The 23,921-nt window shown below is 41.5% G+C and overlaps 4 protein-coding genes across 6 annotated transcripts in view; 1 reads left to right on the top strand and 3 right to left on the bottom strand.

Moving 5' to 3' along the window:
- Nucleotides 1-2,463: 2,463 nt before the first annotated feature.
- On the bottom strand, nucleotides 2,464-5,182 carry mibp2 (muscle-specific beta 1 integrin binding protein 2). 2 transcript variants are annotated; one of them, XM_040129838.1, is made up of 8 exons: nucleotides 4,908-5,182; nucleotides 4,100-4,190; nucleotides 3,842-3,890; nucleotides 3,410-3,599; nucleotides 3,246-3,317; nucleotides 3,041-3,147; nucleotides 2,821-2,915; nucleotides 2,464-2,733 (listed from the first exon to the last, which is right to left on the bottom strand). In XM_040129838.1, exons 1-7 carry the CDS (start codon nucleotides 4,931-4,933, stop codon nucleotides 2,830-2,832), a joined length of 621 nt encoding a protein of 206 aa, XP_039985772.1. In that variant the 5' UTR covers nucleotides 4,934-5,182; the 3' UTR covers nucleotides 2,464-2,733; nucleotides 2,821-2,829. The 2 variants fall into 2 exon arrangements, with proteins under 2 accessions (XP_039985772.1, XP_039985828.1); XM_040129894.1 differs by lacking the exons at nucleotides 3,842-3,890; nucleotides 4,908-5,182 and having other exon boundaries at nucleotides 4,100-4,194.
- Nucleotides 5,183-9,550: 4,368 nt separating this feature from the next.
- Nucleotides 9,551-13,703, top strand: LOC120795103. The gene is made up of 5 exons (XM_040136650.1): nucleotides 9,551-9,569; nucleotides 10,468-10,568; nucleotides 11,133-11,310; nucleotides 11,401-11,639; nucleotides 12,328-13,703. The coding sequence occupies exons 2-5, from the start codon at nucleotides 10,545-10,547 to the stop codon at nucleotides 12,649-12,651; spliced, it is 765 nt and encodes a 254-aa protein (XP_039992584.1). The 5' UTR covers nucleotides 9,551-9,569; nucleotides 10,468-10,544; the 3' UTR covers nucleotides 12,652-13,703.
- Nucleotides 13,704-13,724: 21 nt separating this feature from the next.
- On the bottom strand, nucleotides 13,725-17,865 carry LOC120795099 (hyaluronan and proteoglycan link protein 3-like). The gene is made up of 6 exons (XM_040136638.1): nucleotides 17,555-17,865; nucleotides 16,882-17,078; nucleotides 16,530-16,752; nucleotides 16,273-16,418; nucleotides 15,499-15,801; nucleotides 13,725-14,932 (listed from the first exon to the last, which is right to left on the bottom strand). Exons 2-6 carry the CDS (start codon nucleotides 17,012-17,014, stop codon nucleotides 14,643-14,645), a joined length of 1,095 nt encoding a protein of 364 aa, XP_039992572.1. The 5' UTR covers nucleotides 17,015-17,078; nucleotides 17,555-17,865; the 3' UTR covers nucleotides 13,725-14,642.
- Nucleotides 17,866-19,743: 1,878 nt separating this feature from the next.
- The window catches only part of LOC120802431 (EGF-like repeat and discoidin I-like domain-containing protein 3), a 12,376-nt gene continuing 8,198 nt past the window's right edge, over nucleotides 19,744-23,921 (bottom strand). The window contains exons 5-10 of one of the 2 annotated variants that reach the window (XM_040150380.1): nucleotides 23,352-23,533; nucleotides 23,087-23,242; nucleotides 22,826-22,970; nucleotides 21,869-22,053; nucleotides 21,629-21,784; nucleotides 19,744-20,789 (exon numbers count right to left, since the gene is read on the bottom strand). In XM_040150380.1, coding sequence (XP_040006314.1) covers nucleotides 20,646-20,789; nucleotides 21,629-21,784; nucleotides 21,869-22,053; nucleotides 22,826-22,970; nucleotides 23,087-23,242; nucleotides 23,352-23,533 — 968 coding nt within the window. In that variant the 3' untranslated portion in view covers nucleotides 19,744-20,645. Of the gene's footprint in view, nucleotides 20,790-21,628; nucleotides 21,785-21,868; nucleotides 22,072-22,825; nucleotides 22,971-23,086; nucleotides 23,243-23,351; nucleotides 23,534-23,921 lie in introns of both variants that reach the window. The other variant, XM_040150293.1, reaches the window with a different exon arrangement.

Consider the following 23,921-nt stretch of genomic DNA (forward strand, 5'->3'; position numbering starts at 1 on the left):
TCCAAAACTGATATCTCTGTTTGTGACTTTGCAAGAATTAACCCCTTGAAAAACTTTGGTTCAGGCCAAAGAATTGCATTGTAAACAGATGGGATGAAGTATTTGGTTGCTTGTCCTGCTCGAAACTAAAGTACGCCGTCGGAAATTCCCAAGATGGATGGGATTGTAACAAGATCTCACACTCGCTATCTCTCTCTCTCTCCCCTTTGATACATTTGAACGTGCTGGTCTGAGCTATTTAAACTCGGTCAACACAACGACCCATAAAATGAAGTTACGTCTAGCTTGAATGGTAGCACACAGGGGAGATCTGGAGTGTGAGTTACATATAGTGTTCATTGTTTAGCTTGTGGTTGTGTAGTTGAATAAATATATGTTGTAAGAAGCCTGCGGCTGGACAGTCACAATAATCACAGGCTACACTGGAAGCCGGGAGATTAAGATGTGAGCATTCGTGTGTGTGTGAGGAGAACTTCAGCAGGTATGTTGTAATGTACTAGAAAGGAAATGAGTAAATACTTAGGACGCTATCAAAATGCATAAATATGGCAATAACCCCTCAATTATAAACTGTAAGTAAATAACAATGCGCAGGTTTTTGAAAACCCAATATGCCTCCCCTTATCTGACGCAAGTGCATTAAAAAAAACAAACATGCTTCATAAGACAGATTTTCACTGTCTGTGTCTGCTGCTGCAGAGACACTGATATGTCAATAGTCATGCCGTCTGTCTCGAACCAGAGACACCCGTAAGAGCTGCTTTGTGCTCTGTGGACAATACGACACGTGCTCTTTTTGTCAGACCTCCACTTGCATGCGATGTAAAGTTGACATTTCAAGGTTGCTTTATTCCAGAATGACATACGGAGCGGTGGGAAAACAGTGACTTTGAAAACTGAAAAAAGATTCACTGCAATAGATCTAAAAAATATCATGTAGTTTGTTTTAAAAGGCGGTTTGTTTAATAAGTGGGTGAAAAAACAGCACAGTTTAAAAATAAGTTATACATTGATTAGGAATTAAAATGAATACATGACATATTGAAAAGGATCTTTTAAACAGTTACTGTAATAATCATACACACCACAGCAAAAACACTCCCGCAAACGTAGCAAAGAGAAAAAAACGACTTCTCATATGTAGGCCAAGGTTTTTTTTCCCCTACATACATACAGCTCTGACTGACTTCAGTTCCTGCCTACAGTAATATTGCATAATGTGTGCTTTGACAGCAGAGTGTAGAAAGGACAGTGTGAAACTGATTTTACTCCTTCAGAGGTGCCTGACACACCCATGACTCAGATATTTCCAGACTTCTCTGAATGTTTACATTAAGCTTTCTTCAGATGTTTTTTTCCGTCACAGGAAAGGTAAATGCTGATCTGACACACACCGACAGTATTAATGCGTAGACCTAATGCATTATTATAGCACTGCATTGTGTAACTGCTCTAGCTGATAGAGATTCATGTTATTTCAGTAAAAAAAAAAAAAAACCTCTTTTTTCCGTTTACACGTAGATGACACAGCCCTCCTCATGACGAGCCATATTGTGTATACACATATAAACATAGGAATATACATATAAATACATATTACTATTTGTGTTCCTGCAGTAATAGTACATTAAGTGGTGTTTGCAACCAAAAAGCCACAGCTTTATGAAGCATGTGACAAACCCCTTGAGCTTATTCATTGCAACTTGGGTAAAGCACCTCTTTAAAATAAATGTCTTTGCGCAAGGGATTAAATCGGGTTTGTCTGTATTTTTCTCCGTCTTGCTCCAAGTGTAGGTCTGCTTGCATCCTGTGATGCTACTTTCCTGGACAGAAAGTCTGCACAGCTTGGCTTATTTACAGCCAGCTGGTACCCAGACCAATGTATGACTAGGCTTCAATATTTTTTGTAGAATACTAAAATTTTACCAAAAAAAGAAAAACATTCCCATCACATACACTGTATACTGCTTAACAAGACCTAAGGTCTATTGGCCTGACACTTAAAGCCAGGCAGGTCAAGTACATTATGTGTTTATTTCAACCTGTTTGATTGGATCTACATTAGTACGCAGGCAGAGGTGTTGCTCCGTATAAGCAGGCAGGGCCTTTGAAAGTGTAAACTTATTTAGAACTAATTCATGAGTTATCTAATAAGTTTATTCCAAGGAAACAGAGCCATGCGAGTCTGAATTCAAGCAAGTGTTGTGTTCAAAACCGGAAGTCACGAGGTTCAGCTGAGTGATTCCACTTATCACCTACGCCAACTGTGGCCTGGGAGCGAGATAGTGAAAGCCGCCGGCTCACTCAACCTAACTTAGCAGCTAAAGTGTGTTTAACAGGGGACGATATGGAACACTACAATTTACACATGCTAAGATTCTTAATGTTTATTTTGCAGGTGTTGACTTTGTATAACAGCTGGAGAAGAGGGCATTATCTTAAAATAATCACAGGAGCACAGAGTTGGCAGGAGGATCATTTATTCATGTGTGACCAAGTGCATCCATCCTCTGAACATATCCATCAACTCTTTGGAGTGTAGGCTGTAACAAAAGCAATAAATAGGGTAGATATAAAATCATGCCAGCATTTGATGCTGTCAGTTAAACATTAAAAAAAAAAAAAAAAAAAAATCATAGCAGTCAACTAAATGAGCTGCCAGGTAGAAACTTAAGGCAAGGTGGTCTTCTGCTTGCAGTTTGAGTATCTGCTCCTGTTAGCCGATCGTGTGACCTGTAATAATAGGGTAAATACATAAATAAATAACTCACATTTGGATAAAAAGATTTAGTAACAGGACAGTCAGATGATTTTTTGTACCTTTGTTTGTTAAAGAGATTTCTGGATGTTATTCAGGATGTCGCCATAGACAAAGTTGAACAGTTGCTCCTTTGACTTGGTTCCATCTAGCTGCACTGTAATAGCAGACATTGAGTCAATGAGAGAAACTTTAATCTTTAAATATGAACATGTAGCTGCCTGCAAAATAAGTGACAATACAAAGAATTTAAAAAAAAAAAAAAAATGCACAGAGACTTACCGACATCAACAGCTGTTGACTCCATGATGTTCTTGTGTTTCAAATACATGGGCCAGACATGGCCATCGAACAGGCCGGGGGGGTCTGGCACCGTGTAGTTCCTACAGCTGCAGAGAGACACAGCACCAATGACATGAGGTAGTAAGACAGCAGGCTAGACTACAATCGCCAGTTAAGAACAATGTCTGACCACTGGAGCACTTACCACCTCCTCTTTTTGCATTCTTCATAAGGGATGGAAATAAAGAAACGTTGGTTCAGCACGTCGATCAAAGGTCTAAAAAGGGTAGAGTCAAATTAATTTCAAGACTAACATGTCTTTTACAGTGGGAAACAACTAACAGAAATGTAATGAGCACATGTTTTTACCCATAGGTGTAAAGCAGAAAGCCCTCCACAATAAGGATGTGAGTCTCCTCATCTTCCTTACGGTCAGACTTTGGGACAATCTCAGTGTCCAGGGTGTTATTAACGCCATGCGACTTCTCAAACTTCACCGGGTTCTCCAACCATGCGTAGATCGTGCTCATCATGGCGTCCATGTCCAGAGCAGTAATGACTGAGCAGGGCGGAAGGACAGAGGGGTAAAAGGAAATAAAATAAAAAATAAAATAAGAAGTGTGTAGAAAATTGCAGAGAGCAAGTAAGAAACATGTTTGAGTAATCAAGTTAGGTTATATTGCATGCAGATTACAAATGAGTTACCATGTTACAGCAGGAGCAAATACACACACACACCAGACAAACAGTCAACCACACGCACACACACACACAAACGCTTCCATAAAAACCCGGGCTTACCATCGTACTGCTTAAAGCCATCTTCACCAACTTCAATCTGATCTTGGGGCTGAAACATACATTGATAAGATGTACCCGGGTACATTCCACTAATGCTACACTCTTGCTATATGGAAGACTCTGATAGCTCATACTGTATCTTACATTACAGCAAAGTGTTAACACGCCACCAACTAGTGTTACTCGGAGCAATCCCTTTGGTTAACTATATCAAAAAAAAAAAAAAAAAGATCAAAAATGTGTGTGTCTGTGGCTCACCTTGAAGAAGTCATCCTGATGTACCACACAGCAGTTGGGCAGGTTCTTGATCAGTCTGTTGGTGAGGGTGGTTTTCCCTCCATTGGTTACGCTGCATGGAGCAAAGCAATAAATTTTTTTTTTTTTTTTTTTTTAAAAGGCAATGAATGGAGGATGATGCAATCCACATGAAGGGCAATGCGGCCCAAATAGCAACAAACCAAATAGAATATTGAATCCGGAATATCCATGTGATCGAGCAGGTATTACATTTAAAATTTTACAGGTCATGTATCGTTAATATTAATTACTTTCGCATAACATCCAATTCAGTAAATACGGGCTGTAAACCAACCAACCAACCAACCAGTTTTAAAGCATCGCCAGAGCATTTATTTACACGCTCACGGAGAATTTACACATTTAGCGTATTTCAGTTATTGATACCATCGTGTGTAAAAAAAAAAAAAAAAAAAAAAAAAAAAAAAAAAGGGGTGGGTCAACTGTGTATATGGCGGCTTTGCTCTTTACTGTTACTTACATTGCCTGTAACCATGTAGCTTTGTTGACTGAATCGATAAACCAGGGAAGATTAAGCTAAGTGTTTACGGAAGCTACAGGACGAACATTAACACGTTCGGTTACTGAACAGTTAAATTAGCAATAAAACCAAAAAAAAAAAAAAAAAAAAAAAAAAAAAGCGAGCAACAATATAGCGGATTTCATGACCGCCCTTCCCCACGTGTGCCGGGCTTTCAGGGCCTGGCAGCTCGGTTGGCCTAGCTTAGTTTAGCTTAGCCTCCGTGGCCATTCATTCGTCACAACTCACCCGCCGATGCCGATGATATACTTCATGTTTTCGAATGGGGTGGTTCAAAAGATCGTGGAAAAAAAAAGATAGGTCGCCTAGAGTTCAACGGACCGCTTCAGGAGCTCAGTGATCAACGGGGAAGAAAGCTTAAAAGAAAAAGAAGAGGGTTGCAAAAGGAAACGTCAACTACTCGATTCCTCCATGGCAGCTGGGATGAGCGAGTAAGGTAAGAGCGGAGACGGGATGTCGCTCGGACGCGGTCTTCCACAGAGAGAGAACAGCCGGGTCTCCGTCGCTACTACACATACTGCAGACCGCGATGTGATTGGCTATTTAAACACCTCCAGCTGCACGGAAAACCCCGAGCAACCAATCAGGAGCGAGTCTCGCCGCAGCCTCTCCCCTTCGTTTTTTTTAAACACTGAAACGTGATGAATTTTTTTTTAATTTTTACTGCAAGAGAGAAAAAATAAAATTAAATTAAAAAAAAAACCAAACAAACAAAAACGAAGACAGTGGCGGAAAGTAGTGGCAGCGTTGGAAGAAGTATTCGGATCTTTTACTGAAGTAAAGGCAGATAGAGAACTGAACCTCTATATGCACCAAGCTAAAACTAACGCAGTCAGTCCTGCAATAAATCCCACCTCCCTGAAGGTGATAATGTTCAGTTTGAGTTGAAACTGTTTCACATTGGTGTGGATTCAACTGTGTGGTCATTTCGGAGGCCACAGTTTGTGTTGTTGCTGAACTGCACTGCGTTACACGGACAGGTGTTTCTATTACTTTGTCCACCCCGTGTATAACGACGAGGGTAGGGTTGAATAATAGAAGCACTCCTTGACTACAGCTCCACCTCGACCATACTGCGTTAAAACAAAGCTTATATTAGCACAGGAATCATTTAAGGTTGTGAAAGGGACTATTCTGCAAAGCTGCTCTGAATTTTCATACTTAAATGCGTTACGTAGCCGAAGATCTCAAGCTTTACTTTAGGTCTTTTATTTAGTATTTCTAGGATTTTTTTTTTAATTGTGTGGGTGCCACTTTCACTCGAGATTTGCCAATCACTGAATCTTTGATAAATAAAGTGATGCCAGATACCAGATTAGGAGAGGCTAGAATAGACTAGACCTTTATCCTCAAAAGACATAGTATCTGTTGCCCGCCTAGACCTTAGATAAAATCCCCATAAAGACGGAAAACCTATCCATAAAAAAATATCCATAAGATGGTCAAACAGAGAGAGTTGTAAAACAGTGCATGACACATTCAGTCATGAAAGAGTGTAGATATTTGCAGTTCATTGTTGGTAGCGTTTAACTTGTGTAATTTACAGGAAAAAAGGGCCTCTTTTTATTAAAGGGACCTTAACAGACACATGTTAACTAAAGGGCAACCTTGCATTGTGAGCATGGTGCAGATGACCCGTCAGGTTTTTTTCCCCCTGACTAATTTTTCTGTGTCAGGGTGCAGTTGCATTCAGTAGTATTATCAGCTACTCACTTAACCACAATACACTTCAGTACCCACATGATACACAAGATAAGGCTGCCGGTACTGCCACAGAAAACCGTTCACATCAGTGTCTGAATCAGAGACACAAAGTAAAAAATGATAACATCTCATAACTCACTCGCGCTGCTGAGGTGCTTCTTTCGCCAGCCTGCAGCTGACCTCACCCTGTTTTGTTTAGAAACGTCCCAACCGATTCCATGACACAGTTTCCTGAGGTTGCACCAAAATATTACTTATGCCGGGGTTTACATCCTCAAGAACCTCAGCTATGAAGAGGAAGTCGCCAAGCGTGGAATTCAGCTCAGCTTGTAAGATTTCTATTCATAGTTTGAACCAAACTTCATTCGGCCAATTTGCAGCCTTATAATGAGAATTTCGTGAGTTTTTTTTAAAATCTGCATCAATATACTTCGCAAAAGCTTTTAATATTCAGGGACCCGTTGAGTTGAGATAAATAAACTTCTCCGCTTCTTCTGATACTGTGGATATAGGATGATATCTGCGAAGTTTACGAGCCAGGTAAACTGCTTCCATCAAACTCCTTCTCATTTGACCACCATGTGACACAATATCCATACCATCACCTTTAATTTGTTACTGAGAAGTTCTTGGTACTGCAATCAATTCCCGGTACTGAAAGAAATTCTTGTAACTGAAAGAAATTATTGATACCGACAATGTAGCACATAGATCTCATGTCTTTCATGCTTTTAATAGACGTGGTGAGGGAGACCTTTTCTGTGAATCCCCGTTTTTGTTCACTACCGTGACCTGATGTTTATTTTACAAGCGTGCATTGCCTGCTTTACGCAATTCCTCAGCAAGTCACAAAAAAATAATGCCCTGTGACTTGACTGAGATTTGGCTTTTCAAATTTTATTCTATTGCCCCATATCCTGATGCTATAGTTCAAATCAGAAGTGTCATTAAGTTTGAACAAAGCTGCTTTAGTTAACACATCTGTATCTTAAACATCTCTGATGGTGCAAATAGGTAAATAAATATCCAGAATATCAAAACCGATTTTAATAGTGTGGTATTCAGAAGCTTCATATTTGCAGAGAGATACAGTGCATTCTTTTGTCAAGTAAAATAGGCATATTTTTGATGTATCAAATGCGGCAACCAGTGGAAAGTAGTAATCAGATACTTTACTTAGGTAAAGGCAGCAATACCACAATGTAAATATACACCATTAAAAGTAAAACTCCTGCTTTCAATTTTTAATAAAAGCTTTTAAATTTATGTAAAAATATGGAAGTATATTAATCAAAAAGTACTTAAAGTACCAAAAGTACAAATTATGCAGTGAATGGCTTCTATCAGTGTTATATTATTATATAATTAAATTGTATTTTTATTTACTGATGCATTACAGCGGAAGCAGTTCTTCAGTGTTGTAGCTGGAAAAGGTAGAGCAAATTTTAATTACTTTCTAGACTACTTGGCATTTTAATCTATAACATATTTTGTATCCCGACATGCAAAATGTTAATCTGATAAGTAACTTGTAACTATAGCTATCAGATAAATGTAAATGATGAAAGAAGTTCTTTGATTTTCTCGGAAATACACTGCAGAACAAGCATAAATAAAGTTTAAAAAGTGCAAGTATAAACTACATTTATAAAGTGGCACAAAATGGAAATACGTACAGTCTATCACTGGCCCGAAAATGGCAAAACAAAATGAATAATTAAATGCAGAATGTAAAAATCAAAATGTTCTAAAGCTAACCAAACCTAAACATTTTTTGAAACGTGTCTGTTGTTTGGGCAAACTTTATCAAAGGCTTTCATTTTGTTTCAGTTTTTGGGGCATTTATACACATGACTGGGTTAGCTAATACAAAGTGAGTATAATCAATGTCATAAGTCTTTCCACTCACACAAATGTGGTGTCACACAATTAGATTCATGGGTGTGGGAGGCAGACGATGAATCTACTTCCTTTTGGTCAAATGTAAGTTGGTGTCATTTCAGTGGGCGTTTTTATTTAAGCATACACTCGCATAACGACTCAGTTATTAGCTGCTAATGCAGCTGTTTAGTCTGTCTATATGGCCATTTAGCATCATCCACGTATCTAATTATATAGGAACTGAGACTCACAGTACTGAAATTTGTATTGTAGGTGAAGATTTTGTCACTGACATGTGCCTAACATGATACGAGATGCTTAATCAGCTGCACAGCATATAATGCACTGTCCCACATATAAATGTCTCATAAACCTGAGAGATACTGCGGGGTCTGTGAGCCTACTTCATTTACTGTACACTGTGTTCGTCTCCGCCCGTCACATTTCAGCTCAATCCACCTTCAGTCACATTTGTGTCATCTTGCATTCTTCACACTTAATCTGACTGTATTTCCGTAAGTGCCACATTTTCTGCATCGAGGAGCTCTCCTCTCCAATCTGTCTGTGTGATACGGTTGGCGAATTCATGTTGAATTGAGCCGCGGATAGTATTTCAGAGGTGCTGATTAGGATATAAAACCTCGTGTTTCACTGAAGGCTGTGTATTTGTAATATAACTGAGAGAGTTAAGTACAGTTTAGTAGTAACTGCACATTTTGTTCCGCTCTCATTGATGACTGAAAACAGCCACGCATCTGACCGCCATCTGGTGGCTGTGTAAGCCTCTTTTTCAGAAGTTTTGGTCCTGTGCATTTTCTCTGTCAGGTCTCCATTTGGACCAAGAGACAGGCAGACAGACACAGATGTGCACCCACTCTGTTTTGTTATATGCTTCTCTTTGTCTCAATGAGATCAGAAATTGCAGTGTTTTCCTTTTAATAACTTGGGTGACATTTTACCCTGCAAAAAAGATGCACGCTTGCTTGCAATGGCATGTCATAGTTCTGTATGGGAGCAATACGAATAAATAGAATATTGTACATAATGCGTTCAAATTTAATTTCAACCTTGCTTTCATTAACTGTTGCTACCTTTTTTGGCTTTTATACTCAGCATTTTCATTTATATTTGTACATCTTACACCTATACATCTCTGAATTAGAATGGCTGGTACATGTTCACAGTATAAAGATATTTTCTTTGATATTCTTAATTTTTCTGTGGTTTGCTTTCCAGGTTTTTCCTTTGTGCATCAAAGTCAGGGTGTTGCTTTCATCCCCCTGTGCTTCATCTACAGTGCGTACTGTACGTTTCCTTTTATTGTGCCGTACTGGTTCTTTTTCAGTAGTAAAGGAGAGGAGGAGGTCTCTTCTTAAAGAGAGTGGGGTTACTTGAAGAGGGAACGTACAGATGAGTTTAAGATGCTATGAAGGGTTACTGACGGCAAAAGTAAAGAAATTAAATAATTAAACTCTCTCAAGCTTTTTCCCTCTTTTCACCCTGGTAGGGATAGAAGAACTGACCGATGGATAAGGGTGTTTTTTTTGTCACATGCATTAACCAAGGACAGGATGTGAATGGAATGACAGTAAAGAAAATACTAGGAAACATAGAACTGTCCCAGGAAAGTGATTGAAAAACAGTCAAGACCAGTAGGTGGCAATAATGCCCTCTCTTTTTTTCTAGAACTTTTTTAAGTGAGGTAAACAACACAACAACCCGCATACAAAAAAGAAAAAAAAAGAAGAATATATTGATGGTACAGCATATTTTGAAGTAAACATTTAGTTTACCTTTAAGAAAATGTTAAACCAGGGCTTAACTTTGGTAAATCTACTGACTAAGGTGCAGTTTTAAGAGAAGTGTTTAGATTTGTTCATGGCATAGAAAAGAAAAGCAAACTATACATTTTTTAAAAAGTCAAACTCAGGAAAGATACAATCAATGATCAAAACATTAACATCAGTATATATATATAAAACTATGGACATGAGAGCTACAGTCGTCAGTAATCAGTGGAACCGCTGGCTGTACTCTTGGCTCTTACATGGGTTAAAGAAGAAAACAAACACTATAAATGTTTTAATTTGCTCTGCCTATGTTTTGTTCCCCTTTTTTCCCTTTTCGTGTACAATAAGGAAGTAAATGAATACATACACACGTCCATACATAAATTCCTTCTTTTCTCCTTCCTGTCCAGTAGGTGGTGGTAATGTACCTTTGGGCTGCCAACCGCCCATGAATCCGTAGTAGAAGAAGCAGTAGTTCTCTCTGGGAAACATGGACAGTGATCAGCAATCAAAAGTAAGAAAATACGCGACCGAATAACAGTGACTATTACCTTTTTTTTTTTTTTAACCATAAAGTAATTTATATGTGACTGTAATGTTATCTTAGACTAACACCTCAGAAGAGTTGTCGTCTTGTTGTGATTTAACGAGCTGTTAGCCAAGTAATTGTCGTACTAGCTAACTTCCAGGCTGACTAACACCTATCATATTAATGTGTATTTTTTTAGTGTTAACGCGTAACTTTACTCCAAAGCACTGAACAGTCATTTAGGGGATCCAAAGATATAACTTTAACCTCCAAAGAAATGTCAAAATCAGTTAATCGGCAGCTGTTTGGGGGTTAGCCAGGCTAGCCGACTGATGAGCCGTTAACGTCCGTGCGTTGCCGTGTTTATTGTTCTTTAAAATGGATTAAAATCAACGTAGTTTCAGTTGTAGCTGTGGCTCCTCTCGTCGCTTTGCCCAGCACGCAAACCTTCACATCACACTCCTGTTTGGAGTATAAATAACTCACGTTGCAGAGATGTCACAGTTGATGCCAGTGCTTTGTGACTAGTCACTTCTTTACACTTTCCAGGCTCATGTATCTATCCAGAGGGGGTTGTCCATTCCTCCTCTGCAAAAATGCAACAGTTGCTGCTCTCCAGGCAAATTCCACTGTCCGTTTTGTTCACCAGCCTTTTTCAAACCCACTAAGCGCTCCAGAGTTAGACTTCATTTGGATAATCATCTGAGAAGAGCATTTTATGTTGGAGGTAAGGTGCTTGCATCTTTCTGCTCTGTAATTACTCGCCACTTTCAGCGAAATGATTCATTAATGATTAAACGTGTTGTTGATGTTTCAGAGTACACGATCCACAGATGCGGACTGGAGTGCAGGAAACAGCCACATTACCACTGTTTATACTGCACGGCCACAGTGATGAGGAAAAGAGATTTCACCAATCACCTACCATTTTGCCACCAGGCCCAACAGCGGAGGGCGCAAAAAGTATCCCAACTACAGCCAGCCATGACACAAACTAAAGGACTGAGTGCTCCACCGCTGACCCCGGGAGAGAGTGACACCCCTTCATATGACATAGTAAGGCTGCGATCATGTATGATGCACTTTTAAGTAAGCTGTTTGTCAGCTTTTTCTAGCTTTCCTATGTCAATTTTTTCTATCTACGACATATTTCCAAACCCCTTTCATGTGTTTTAATTACTGCATGGCAGCCAGGGGCGGATAGCAAATAGCGCTCCTTGCGCCTCTTTACCTGTTGAACCTGTTTGTTCTACAACCAGCTTGCACTTAAGTAAAAGAGAGTCACATTTTGTGATTATGATTTTGTGTTGATGGCTTGGAAACTATTATGTCTGCAGCATCTTTGCAGGATGTAACTCCTGTTGTTCCCCCGGTACTTCTATGGAGTCATGAGTTGCATGTGATGGGGTGTAATCGATCAAACTGTTTGTCGAGATATCCTTGAAAAACAAAGATATTTGGAGAGAAATTCCTCTTACTGGGGAACACTTGGCACATGATTGAATAAACTTGCCATAACTGATCTGCAAACATCTAAGAGAGGCAATTTTTATTGCATGTGTTTTATAGATGTTCTTTGATTGCTAATAAGGACAGAGCCAGCTTTTGACATTGTGTAGTCTATCACAAATTGTGCATCTTATTACCTAAAACCTAAGTCCCTTTGATTGTATATGTTACTAGGCCTGTCACTGAACCCTGCAGATTGTATTTTGTTTTCCAAAAATTTCTGTTGTCCTCACAGGAGAGCGATGACGTCAGTGATAACATCACCATCATCCCAGATTCGGATGACCACAGCAGCCAAGGAGCGAGCAGCAGCCAGCTAGTGTCTCCCATCATCCCCAAGTCAAACGAATGTGACAGTGTGGGGAAGAGGAAGAGGAGTATGGAGCCACACTCTTCTAAATGTCACCAAACTGTACAGACAAACATTGAAAAACCACAAGACTGCGATGAATACTACTTCATGAACCTTGTGAAACTGTTTAAGAAGTTGTCCCCTCAGAAAAAGGCAGAAGTCAGGATGAAAATCGAGAGACTTCTCTTTGAAGCCGAGTTTGACTAGAAAAGGGTGTACACACAAAAACAAAATTAGTTTTTTGTTTACAAGCTCTGGTGAAGCATTGTTAATACTCACTCAGCTGAGATGCCTCATTGCCTTCTGGGGCCCGTTTCCCCAAATTTGCAACATACGAGCAGCGATCTACAACATGGCATACTGTCCTCTCTCGTTCACTTGAAATCATTGTATTAATCAAAACACACACAAATGTGCGCAAAAACAGTAGGACTCACAAATTTGTCTGCAATTTGTTAGCAACAATCGTTTGTGAAACATGATGGTGCCACCATATGAGACTTGCCTGTAAGCAGTGCTCGAAAACCGCCTTTGCTAAATGGGCTCCCGGTTTGTTTAAGTTACATATATGTCAGACTTTTTTTTAAGTGCAACTTACTGTTATACTGACCGAACAAGAAATGAGGATCTACTCCAGATCTTATGAATATTCGTTTGTTTCTTGTGCTGCTAACGTCCGCTTTTTTCTTAAACTCAAAATACCTAAAACCACAGAATGAATTCAGTATTTCCTTTTTATGGAGCACTAATCTGTACTGAAACACCCGTCATGTTTCAGAGTAGTTATAAATGCTGTGTATAAAAAGAAACAGTTGTTCATAATAATTAACACATTATGTTAAGACCTGTACTTTTGATACAAGACAGAGAGATGTACTGTGTGGTTCATAAAGAATCGCCAAATATTTATGCAGTGAAAACTGCTCAGCCTACCTCACAGATGCACAGCCGGAGAAATAATCTCAGAGCTGGACACTAATAATACAGTGTGTCATAAATAGACAAAACAAAATTAAGCTAATATTTGTTAAACCTCTGTTATGGATTGTTTTTTATTTTTTAATTTTTTAAAATTCAAATAAAGCACCTGCATGTACTGGCCTTCAACCATGTTTTTGTATTTTTTTAGTTTTAAATGCAGATTTTTCTTTTTCATAGCCTTTTTGGTTAAGATAGCTGTGTTGTTGTGTTGCTCAACTTGTGTGTATGTGGGTGTTCAGTTTCTGTGTGGTGAGACAGAGACGTGAAACTTCTGTATAAGGATTTTAATGATTAGGAAACGCATTTGTTTTAAAAATGTGTTATATTTCCAGTAACTTAAAAAAAAAAAGTATTAAAGTAAAAACTATTGATGAGCCAGCACCTTCCTTAACATGAAAATCACCTGAGGTACATGGTTATACAGTAGAAGTGTCAGTAACAAGGTCATTTCAACTCAGAATCCACTTACTAGCTCTTTCTGAGTTTGAATCACATGTCATTGCCTTCAGCAGAGAATAGACTTTCAAGTTTAAGTACAAATGTTATTTTGCAAATACTAATTTCAACAGCGTATAGCATAAATGGTGAGACAACATCACAGTAAAGTGAATGCTTTGCTTCTCATGAACAAAACAAGAAATTCACAGAGAGAATGTACTAATAGGAAAATAGAATAAGAGCAGTGGTTCCCAACCTTTTTCCCCTGTAAGCAATGTTGGGGCGTCCTGTTGGCCTAGTGGTATACTGTGTTACTGCGGCATCTTTGGTTGGATTTACAGCCAGGGTACTCTATTAGATGTCATACCTCTCTCTGCCCATGTTTCCTATCTATATCTTCACTGTCATTCTGTCCAATAAAGGTGAAAAATCACCCCTAGAAGGAAAAAATCTTAAAAAAAAAAAAAGGAAAGATACGCCAACTTTTCAGCAATCAACACTGTCTATTACCAAGTAAAGCAAAAAGTGATTGACCTCTAGAGGCATGAAGATGTAAAATTATCCAGTAAAAAGTAAATGTAAATTTGTGTGGTGTAAAAGCTTTTTTCTGCTTTCCTCTTCTCTTATCATCTCATGACCTCTCAGATTTTTCTTCTAACTCCATGGAGGGGTCTCGGCCCCTGGGTTGGGAACCACTGGTATTAATGACGCTCAGAAGGATACATATTTTCGAGAAATCGGTGTCAACTTTACATTTCTGACCCGGCAGAGATCTGTATTCATTCATCCTCTGACTTGTAGCAGTAGACCCCATGCTTGTCCTGTGGAGGTGGGAAGCCAAAGCTGCGGACCCCAGGCTCGGAGGGACCACAGTTTCTGCGGGGCCTGGTGATGGGATAGCGAACGCTTCCGTCAGCCAGCCAGCCGGCCTCGCAGTGGTCCAGACCGGAGAACTTCCAGGCAGCGTAGAGCTGTCCAACTTTGGCGATCTCCGCTCCGTTCTCCTGACACGCCTGCTGAGCCTCAGTCAGGTTCACCTTGCGAGAGGGCTGAAGATAGTAGACTCTCCCTTTGAAGGAAACACGTTGTGATATTTAAAGATCTTTCTGCACATGAGATCAGGCTCGTAAACATTTTCATGCCTCAGACCTCCAGCATTAGACAACCGACACCAATTCGACTAGTTTGTCCCAGAGACTCATGGGAGTTTTTAGATTTTTTAATGTTGCTGATTTACTTTTAATTGCGGAATTGTCAACACCGGTATGCATATAAAGAGATAATATTTATGTAAGTGGAAACTATGCAGTTAAAACAATTATTTTCCTATTTTTGTTATGAGATTGGTCGATATGGTGGCGGTTCAAGATCATGAGGTGGGAAACTCTTGCTTGAAGACATCAAGAACAACGACGACTCGGAAAAAACTGGAAAAAAATAAACGAATCTTTGGCATTTTCTAGAAATGGGCTAGAGAAAATTCAAATCAGAGTCTAAAGCCTCGAAATTAAAGAAAGTTTTGAGGCTTGTATTTCTAGTTATGTACGTTGTAACTGTTAGTCTTGAAGCCTTGTAATCTGAATGACATTAGGGAAAGTTTTTAGTGAATCACTCCTTCGTTTATTTGCACCTCACCTCGGAGCGAAGAGGAGAAGCAGAAGACATCGTAGCGATGAAGGTTCAGGTGCCGTTTGCCATAGCTCCGAACACCGGGGGCAAGGTCGTGCCCCCCGCAGGGCACTCTGGGCCGGGTGATGGGGTACTGGACCGTCCCGTCAGCCAGCCAGCCCGCGTTGCACCAGTTCAGGCCCTCCTTCCAGGACTGAAGGAGCTGTGTGAAGGTGGCCTGCGAGGAGTCCTGCTCCTCACAGACCTGCTGGGCTCCCGGGAAGCTCAGGTGGTAGCGACCCCGGGGGTGTTGGTAGGGGAACACCACACCTGGGTGGAGGAATCAATTAGACGGCCGCAAGATATACTATTACACAAAGTACTGCATGCGGGCTTCAAGGTATAGAAACAGACATTCACATGTTCACTTAAAAATGTTCCTACTGCTAGTATCCGTACATCTACTCTCACTACTCCTCTTACCGCCATCATTACTATTGCTACCACAACTACCGGTGTTTTTGTTCCATGCAGTCATGGATGGATTATGTGAGAATGGGCCCCCGGGAACGGACAGGAACAAGACCCCCCATCCTTATTATACGGGGGCCCCGGACTGAGAGAGACACAAAACAACTACATCTGCCAAGTCTTTTGTGGTCATTTTGTGTCTCTCCGTGTTGCCTTAAGCAATCTGTTTCTAAAATGGACACAGTGTGGACATATTGACCCCAGTGTTGCCAGACTGGGCGTTTATTTTTTTTTTTTGCCCACTTGGGCTATTTTGTCTACCGACTGTACCTCGTAACTCCAGATCAATTGAAGCGCTCTTGTCCTCCAGGCCGTCCACCACTTCGCAGCGGTAACGGCCCGTATCATTCGACTGGAGCCGGGTCATCAGGAGTGCAGCATCTCCGGGGAAATCCCGACTGAGCTGCGCACGACCCCTGACCAACAAACACACGCACCGTGACTTATAGTTAGAGACAAACGGCGTAACACAGCCACTGACAACAGACAGTAATCCTCATGAATCAATTACTCGTCCGTTCAACAACCTGAAGTCCCCAAAGCTTCGACTGCGGGAGCCGATCGCCACCAGCACGTCCGTCTCATGTCCCCCCGCAGCAGGGAGCCAGGACCACTTGATCCTGACCTCTCTCGGCGAGCTCAACTCGGGCTCATACAAAAACCTGCATGGCAGGGTGACATTATCCCCTCTGACCGCAAACACCGTTGCCTGAGCAGGGTCCACGCGGAGCTTCACCCCACTGAAATGAACTGCAGGAAATATAAACGTTATAGTCAGAACAGAGCTGGAAAACGTGGACTTGAGAAACACACATTACACCTATTTATATTTAAAAACAATGTTAAGCCGAAGCCAGGTGAAATGCATCATGTGCATACTTTCTTTGTTGGCATTTCCACTGAGGAAGTCGTGGTAGAGGAAATTGACTGGGATTGTGGGGGCAGTCAGGACCCGACCCGGGAGAACCAGCTGCGCCCCCATCAACAGCAGTGTTTGGAGGCAACTAATCATCCTGCGGGCCGTACGGACCGATCCCGGTCCTCTAGGGGGTCTCTGTGCAAATCCCCAAGCAGGCCTGCGGGGAGAAATCCGCCCGTTAGTCCCCGAATCGGATGCCGTGGCGAGACGGCGCCGGCAGAGGGCAGCGTGACCCCACGTTTGGCGAACGATGTCTCTGCTCCATGAAAATGCAGTGTTGCCACTTCGACGGGTTCGGTCCAAAGTTTTAACGCTGCGTTGAGGCACCGCGAAACTGTTACATCAAATGACTCATTTAAAGTATAGAAATGTGGGAAATTTAAAGCCCCCCCCACCCACACACACACACACATTGCAGATAGGGATTTTTACTGTTTGAGTACAGACCATAACATTTCACCTTTTTATCCTTAGCCAGCACGTTTGCCACGTGCACCAGCCGTGACAATAAAATCTAATCAATTCATCAACGCGGATCAACTTAAAAGGCAAGTCACAGAAGTTCATTCGACTGATGAAGTGACTCGTATTATGAGCATCCCTTTGTCGATATGTAATTTTTCCTCCACTCACCGCAAAACACCCCCCGATACTCCCTCCTGCGGGGTTTCGGTCCCGCTCGAGAGGACAGCGCTGATGCCGAGGAGCCACAGAAGAAGATGCGCGGGAGCCCGTTGGGTTTGCAAATCGGTGGTCTCCAAGAGGACACAGTGGGCTCGGTGGCCGAAGAGGAAGAACAACAACAACAACAAAAAGAAGAAGAAGGAGCATCAGTTATGGGTGTAGTCAGCGGCAGGGCCGCGATGTTGCTCTGTCGCCACACCTGGAACAAATGCTCAGGAAACCTCCCTGGGCGCGGAGGGAGGACAACGATGCCTGACACAGAGAAGTCCCCTCTACCAGTCATCACATAATGATTTCAGACACACTCACAAGTCCCGTCGACGCATTGTCAATTTTTATATCCACAAACGCAAATACTCCACCTAGAAAATTCAATAAATTACCACCCAGTTTGGATGCTTCTCCTTTCTGAATTCTTCTTGTACTAATGAAGCCTTTGAAGAACCACATAAGTGCCTTACTACTTATTTCCTAATTTATCTTCTCTCACTCTCTCCATATATATATATATATATATATATATATATATATATATATATATATATATATATATTACTGTGCAATGTCCTTGTGTTTTTTCATGTTTTGTTGTCTCTTTTGTTCTTCTTTGTTTCTTGACAGCATATTCTGACAATTTTCCTGTCTTTGTGTAATATATATTTCTTATGCTATTTGTTCTATTTGGACGTGTTGCTACAATTACTGCCAATAAAGTTGAAAATATCATCAATAGTGTACATTAGAGAGTTCACATAGACCTATACAAGTTAAGAATGACAAAATATCTTGTTTGTGTTTAATCTCTAACAGTTCAGTGTAGATTAGTAAAGCTGGATTTTCTTTCCATTTTCATTCTCCCAGTTCCCCAGCATCGTCTGCAGAACTACAGAAAATTCAAACATTTAACAGGCAAATTCTTTTACCGAAAGACGTATTATCCATTTGAATCTCAGCCTCTTCACCATGTTATTTATCCTACCAAAACCATTCAGTTCTCACTGAACACCACACAGTTTAGGCTGCCAAATCTGCTTTCAGGTAAATATGAAGTGAACTTTAACAATGATTTTATCAGAAGTGATAAAATTTTATTCTGCAAAGCAGTTGAGGTGCACTGGGTGAATTACTGTCTTAAAGCACAGACCAGTTGTTTTGATCCTTTTCCTACACACATACCTTTAAAAAAAAAAAAATCACAGTAGGCTTAACCATAAGAAATAAGCTAATATCGTGCAGTTGTCTGTAGAGTCGTATCTTGGGCGAGAACTCTTTTGCATCCCTCCCTAAACTCTCTGAGAGCAGATGTTTGTTACAGAGGGTCCCCACATCACACCATCTGGCAGCTGTGTTTTCCCTGGAAGCACTATGATCTTTTATAGGAAACCCTGCTCGGGAAAACATACACAGCCAGGTACAGTAGGCTTAGGCACACACGGCGAGGAAAGAGATGCTCCGTCCTCCACCTCGTTCCTTTCATAGAGATGAAAGCTGTTGCCAGGGGCCAAGCATACCAGGACTGTGAGCGTAGCAGGGAGGTGAGGGGCCGACGGGGTGTAATTACTCTCGTAAACAGCAGGCCAAGGCCTGGTAGTCCTTCATGGAGAAAACTCACAACGTCTCTGTGCTGTTGGGAGAGTTTGTGCTGGAAAGCAGAATGCATCTGACAGCGGGGGTTTATCTTCGAAACGTTCAATTCTGTTTTGTCTGAGAGCTTCAAGTCAAATACGGATTCCTGCTGTCGCCTACTTCCATGTTGGCTTTGGACGGCAAAGCGTTACAAAACACGGTCTACTTTTTGGATTATATCTGCATCTGAATAATGCAGGTGCCGCCTAAAATGGCCAGTTGCAGTGGGTTTTTAATAAGCATGTTCCTCTCCTTCACGCTGCCCCCGCCGTGTCCCCTGTACGTGGGCTCACTGACCTGTCCGTTCATGCAAGAATCAGCCCCCAACACCCGCTGAGACACGGACATTGTCTGACCACATGGAACTCTATGGCCCAGCAGCGGGAAGTAAACTGTTATGTAGCTGGTGACATTCAGTATAACAGCTCATACTAAAGTATGACAAAGACATGTTTTGTGTCTCTTTATTGAAGAGAAACATGCAGATTTCTTTTAACATTTAATAAGTCATCTCAGTCCAAGTCCAACAATGATTTTAAAAAAGAATTTGAAATAATGTTTATTTTCTACACATCTTTCTACATATTTCACATTTGTTGTAAAAAGGATTAAAATATGATGAAATTATGTGTAAGAATGAAGCGGACAAACCTGCTAAAATGCGTAAAAAACAAACATTACCTGACACACTTGGTGCAAAAAGCCCTACAGTTTGTCATTCGGTCATTTGAATGACTCCATCAGTGTGCAATTTTCTATTCCTGGACATATTTTCTCTTCGAGGATAGTTGGAAATGCCAAAATATACAATATATTGCACAGGCCGTACGTCATTATATCACTTTGTGCTTGAGTAACAAAACAGCAGCTGGACAACTGACACAGCGAGACACAGTGAGTATGCTGGTGAGGATGTTTCTCATCTGTCCTCTGCAGACTGTTAAAACTACGAAAAATTGCAGGGTTGTATCCTGATGTGGGGTTGCAAAAGTAGGACAGAAAGAGTTTAAAACTGGCAGCATGGCTTCGAGTGCAACCGAAGAGGTGAAGAGCACTATTATCAAATCTGCAGACTTGAGAGAACCCTGAAATCAATTGGGATTCTTAGAAGGAGTGAATAATACAGACTAAGTGCAAATCTGTGCAAATCTCGTACAGTTCAAAAGCTACTAAAAGCATGGATACTCAACGCGGGACTCTCTGTGAGCACCTACAAGCTGCAATGTCAAACAATTTTATTAACGGAAACATTAAAAAAAAGTCACTAGTCAGAAAGTGCTACAAGTGTTAAAAGTCCAAGCTATTCAGCAAACGCGATCTCCATTCTGTTCAAGATCCATTCTCAGCTGTGCTCTGAGGAGTGGGAGCAGCTGGATGAGCATGGAGCACTGATAAAACGCTTATCGCCGAGCGTCTAGTCATCGCAGCCCAGCAGCTCCATGCGTAGAGCGATGCGCTCGTGCCACTCCCAGGGGACCACTCGAACATACCGGGCGTAGAACGGAGGCTCAAATAGATTCTTCTCGTGGGTGTTGTTGTCAACGTTGCCTTGGAAAAGCTGCAGATAAATGTTAAGGTTATGGTTAAAGCAAAACAATCGCTTACTGAGGAAAAGTGATTGTATATAAAGCACGTCCTGTTAAATTCTGTTCAAATTTCCTGAGAACGACAATTCTGCTGACTGACTAATATAACTCTAATATCCACTGGGCACGACCAAGCCGAACCTGCACAATTTCACGACACTGTAATGTAATTTGGGTGAATACATCCACCAGAAGTCTAAATGGCCATTTGTCATCAGGCGTTGTTGATGAAACTGAGCTGTGCTGCTCTCTGACAACGTGACGACCCAGATCCTACCAGCCCCGCCCAGATGTTCAGACTATTCAGACAAGGCCCCCGGGCAGCATCATTATGTCGTGAGCCTGCTGGCTCTTTGCTCAGTAAAAACATCAAAGCTTTTTTTTTATTTAAAGTTTTATTGGATCATATGGGTCCCGCCACTGAAGCTAAAATGCTCTAATAAAGGACAGAGGAAAAATAGTTCCTAGTCCTCTCTAAGAAGGAGGCAATGGTACGGAGAACGGGCTTTCCACTGCCCCAGCAAGAGCCAAAAATCTCTCTCTTCATAAAGGGAAAGAGAGAAACAGAAAGGGAAGCTGACAGGCTGAGAATTATGTAGGACTTTTTGGACCTTACTTTAAAAGACTGTGGTTAATCCAAAAAACACCTCAGAAAAGACGTATTAAATTATTCAACATTGTTAAGAGATAAAAAAAAAATCACATTTTACTTTTTGAAATCTTCTGCATTGAAATGAGACTTGTTTACAGACCTCCATACACAGTATACTGTATTAGGGAAACACATTTTAGGGATTCGTATACATCTGACCTTGTCATTGCCGGTGTTCTTGTCCTTCACCGTACTCCACGACTCTCCGTCGTTACTGTAAGCGACTTTAAACACTGACACAAACTGAACAACCCCAAAGTCCTTCGCCCCCTGAGTGATGATGCCTGTGAGGCGCTTTGTCTTCTCCAGATCGACCTGGCGAGGGAACAAAGAACGCAGTTATACTCTGCAACATCTGCTGGCATCAAAGGACATTTTCCCGCCGGGGTCTCCCCTCACCTGGATCCACTCTGAGCGGTTGTTGTGGGCAGGAGACCAGGCGTTTGTCTTTCCCTGCTTATCCAGTCGGGCAAACTGAGGGTGCCACGTGAAGGTGTCGATGCCCCACGTGCGGAAGGAGCTGGAGGCTGAAAGCTGCCCATCTGAGATGAGGCGAGACTTCATCCCCAGAGGCTCTGAGCAACCTGCCGTGTTTGAATAGACTGTAAATCCAAAGCAGGCGGAAAGACGGAGGAAGCAAAAAGCGACAGAAGGAGAAAAAACGGACAAGAAGGGGAAATGGCAAATGAATACACCCGAAGAAAAGACAGATCATCTTCACCCACCATTTGAAGAAAATCAGGAGCATTCACTGAGCGTGTGACTGATCAAAACTGTTTTCACACCCACCGATGACCAAGTGGAAGGAACAGAGAGAGGCGCACAGAGTAGAAGAATGCATGCAATAAAGCGCACAGAGCTAGGAATGCAGTGTGTACACATTTACTATGTTTCTCTGCAAATGTTTTAGATGTTATCTTCAAAGAAGACAAAGCACAAAAGTACTGAGGTGGACAAAAGCACAAATGAGCGTGTGCCCACAGAGTACCGTTTATACTATAAATGTTCTATGTGGTCTAACCACGGCGAGACGTCATGCAGTTGGAATAAACTCTTTGACTTTCTTGTCACCGAGACAGCAGTAAGAAGACGTTAACACAGTAAAACAAGAGACAGAGGGAAATTTAAACAAAAGAGGATCCCTCACGCTTCCTCGCTGCAGGAATTTGTACATTTTTTTTTTTTTTTTTAACCCTTCCTAAAAATGTAAACTTCACAAAGGCTACAACGTGATTTGACTTAAACCTACTGTAGGCCATCTGTCCCTCTTCATAATATCAAATTTGTTTTTTGACATTAAGTTTATGCACTTCCTGCGTGCAGTTAAATTGCACCGGATGTTTTCAATGCGCTTACCATTGAGTTCACAGCCCACCAGCTCCATGCGCAACGTGCAGGCCCTGCGGCAAACCACGGGGATGATGCGGATGTACTGGGCCACGATTGGAGGATCAAAAAGGTTGGTCTTCGTGCTGTCGTTATCTATGTTGCCCACGAAAACCTACAGCACACAGACGCGGGAAACGAAGTGAGTAAGCTGAAGGAGAATAAGCTTCCTGCTGGCACGTTGAGCAATCAACGCATATTAATTATATCTAATACAAGGTCAGGTCTAACCTTGTCTCTCCGTTGGCCATCCACCTTGTAAGTGGTATAAGTGTTTCCGTCAAAGCTGCTCGCCACCTTGAAGGCCTTGATGTACTCGGCCGTGCCCATGCGACTGGCACCCTGAGTGATGATGCCCGTCAGACGCATCTTCTTCTGCATATTAATCTGGAGTCGACAACAAGCGGTCGAGGGTTAGTTAACCTCACAGCTCCCGCTGGTCAGTCAATATGGCCTCAAGGTTTTAATAAACGTGGTCCGGTCTGGCTTCTCTCACCTCGATCCAGGGGTTCTTGTCATGGGCGGCGGACGTCCACGCGTTGACGATGCCTTGGTTGTTGAGGCGCGCCAACTCCGGGCCCCAGCGCTGGAGACCCAGAATGCCGTAGTGCACAGAGGAAGCAGAAATCTGGGACTCCACGATTGCACCTCCCTCCATCCCCAGCAGAGAAATGCAACCTGGGACAAAGCAATTTAAGGCCATCACCAAAGGTGGAAGTAATTAATTACTGTCTGTTTTGCTAATTATACTAATACCTGTCCACATTTTCTCCAGTCTCCATTTGAGACTGAAGCTTAAAGTTAAATTGTTAAGGCCAAACAGTAATCAGATTAATCTTTAACCTGGTTATGTAGGGCTTTTGTGTATTTCCCACTTTTTCCAGTGAAAAGAACATTTCTTACTAATCGCTTGGAATCAATGGTAGGACATTGTGCTACTCTTTGCACGAGTGGTTATTGTATTTAAAAGACGCATTGTCTGAAATTGCCCATTTCCAGAAACATGTATTTTGTACCTTGTAGCTTTTAAAAAGGTTTCGAGGAAATGCAGCTGATGCGAAGCATT

Source organism: Xiphias gladius, chromosome 1 (assembly GCF_016859285.1).
Source record: "Xiphias gladius isolate SHS-SW01 ecotype Sanya breed wild chromosome 1, ASM1685928v1, whole genome shotgun sequence".
NCBI lineage: Eukaryota > Metazoa > Chordata > Actinopteri > Istiophoriformes > Xiphiidae > Xiphias > Xiphias gladius.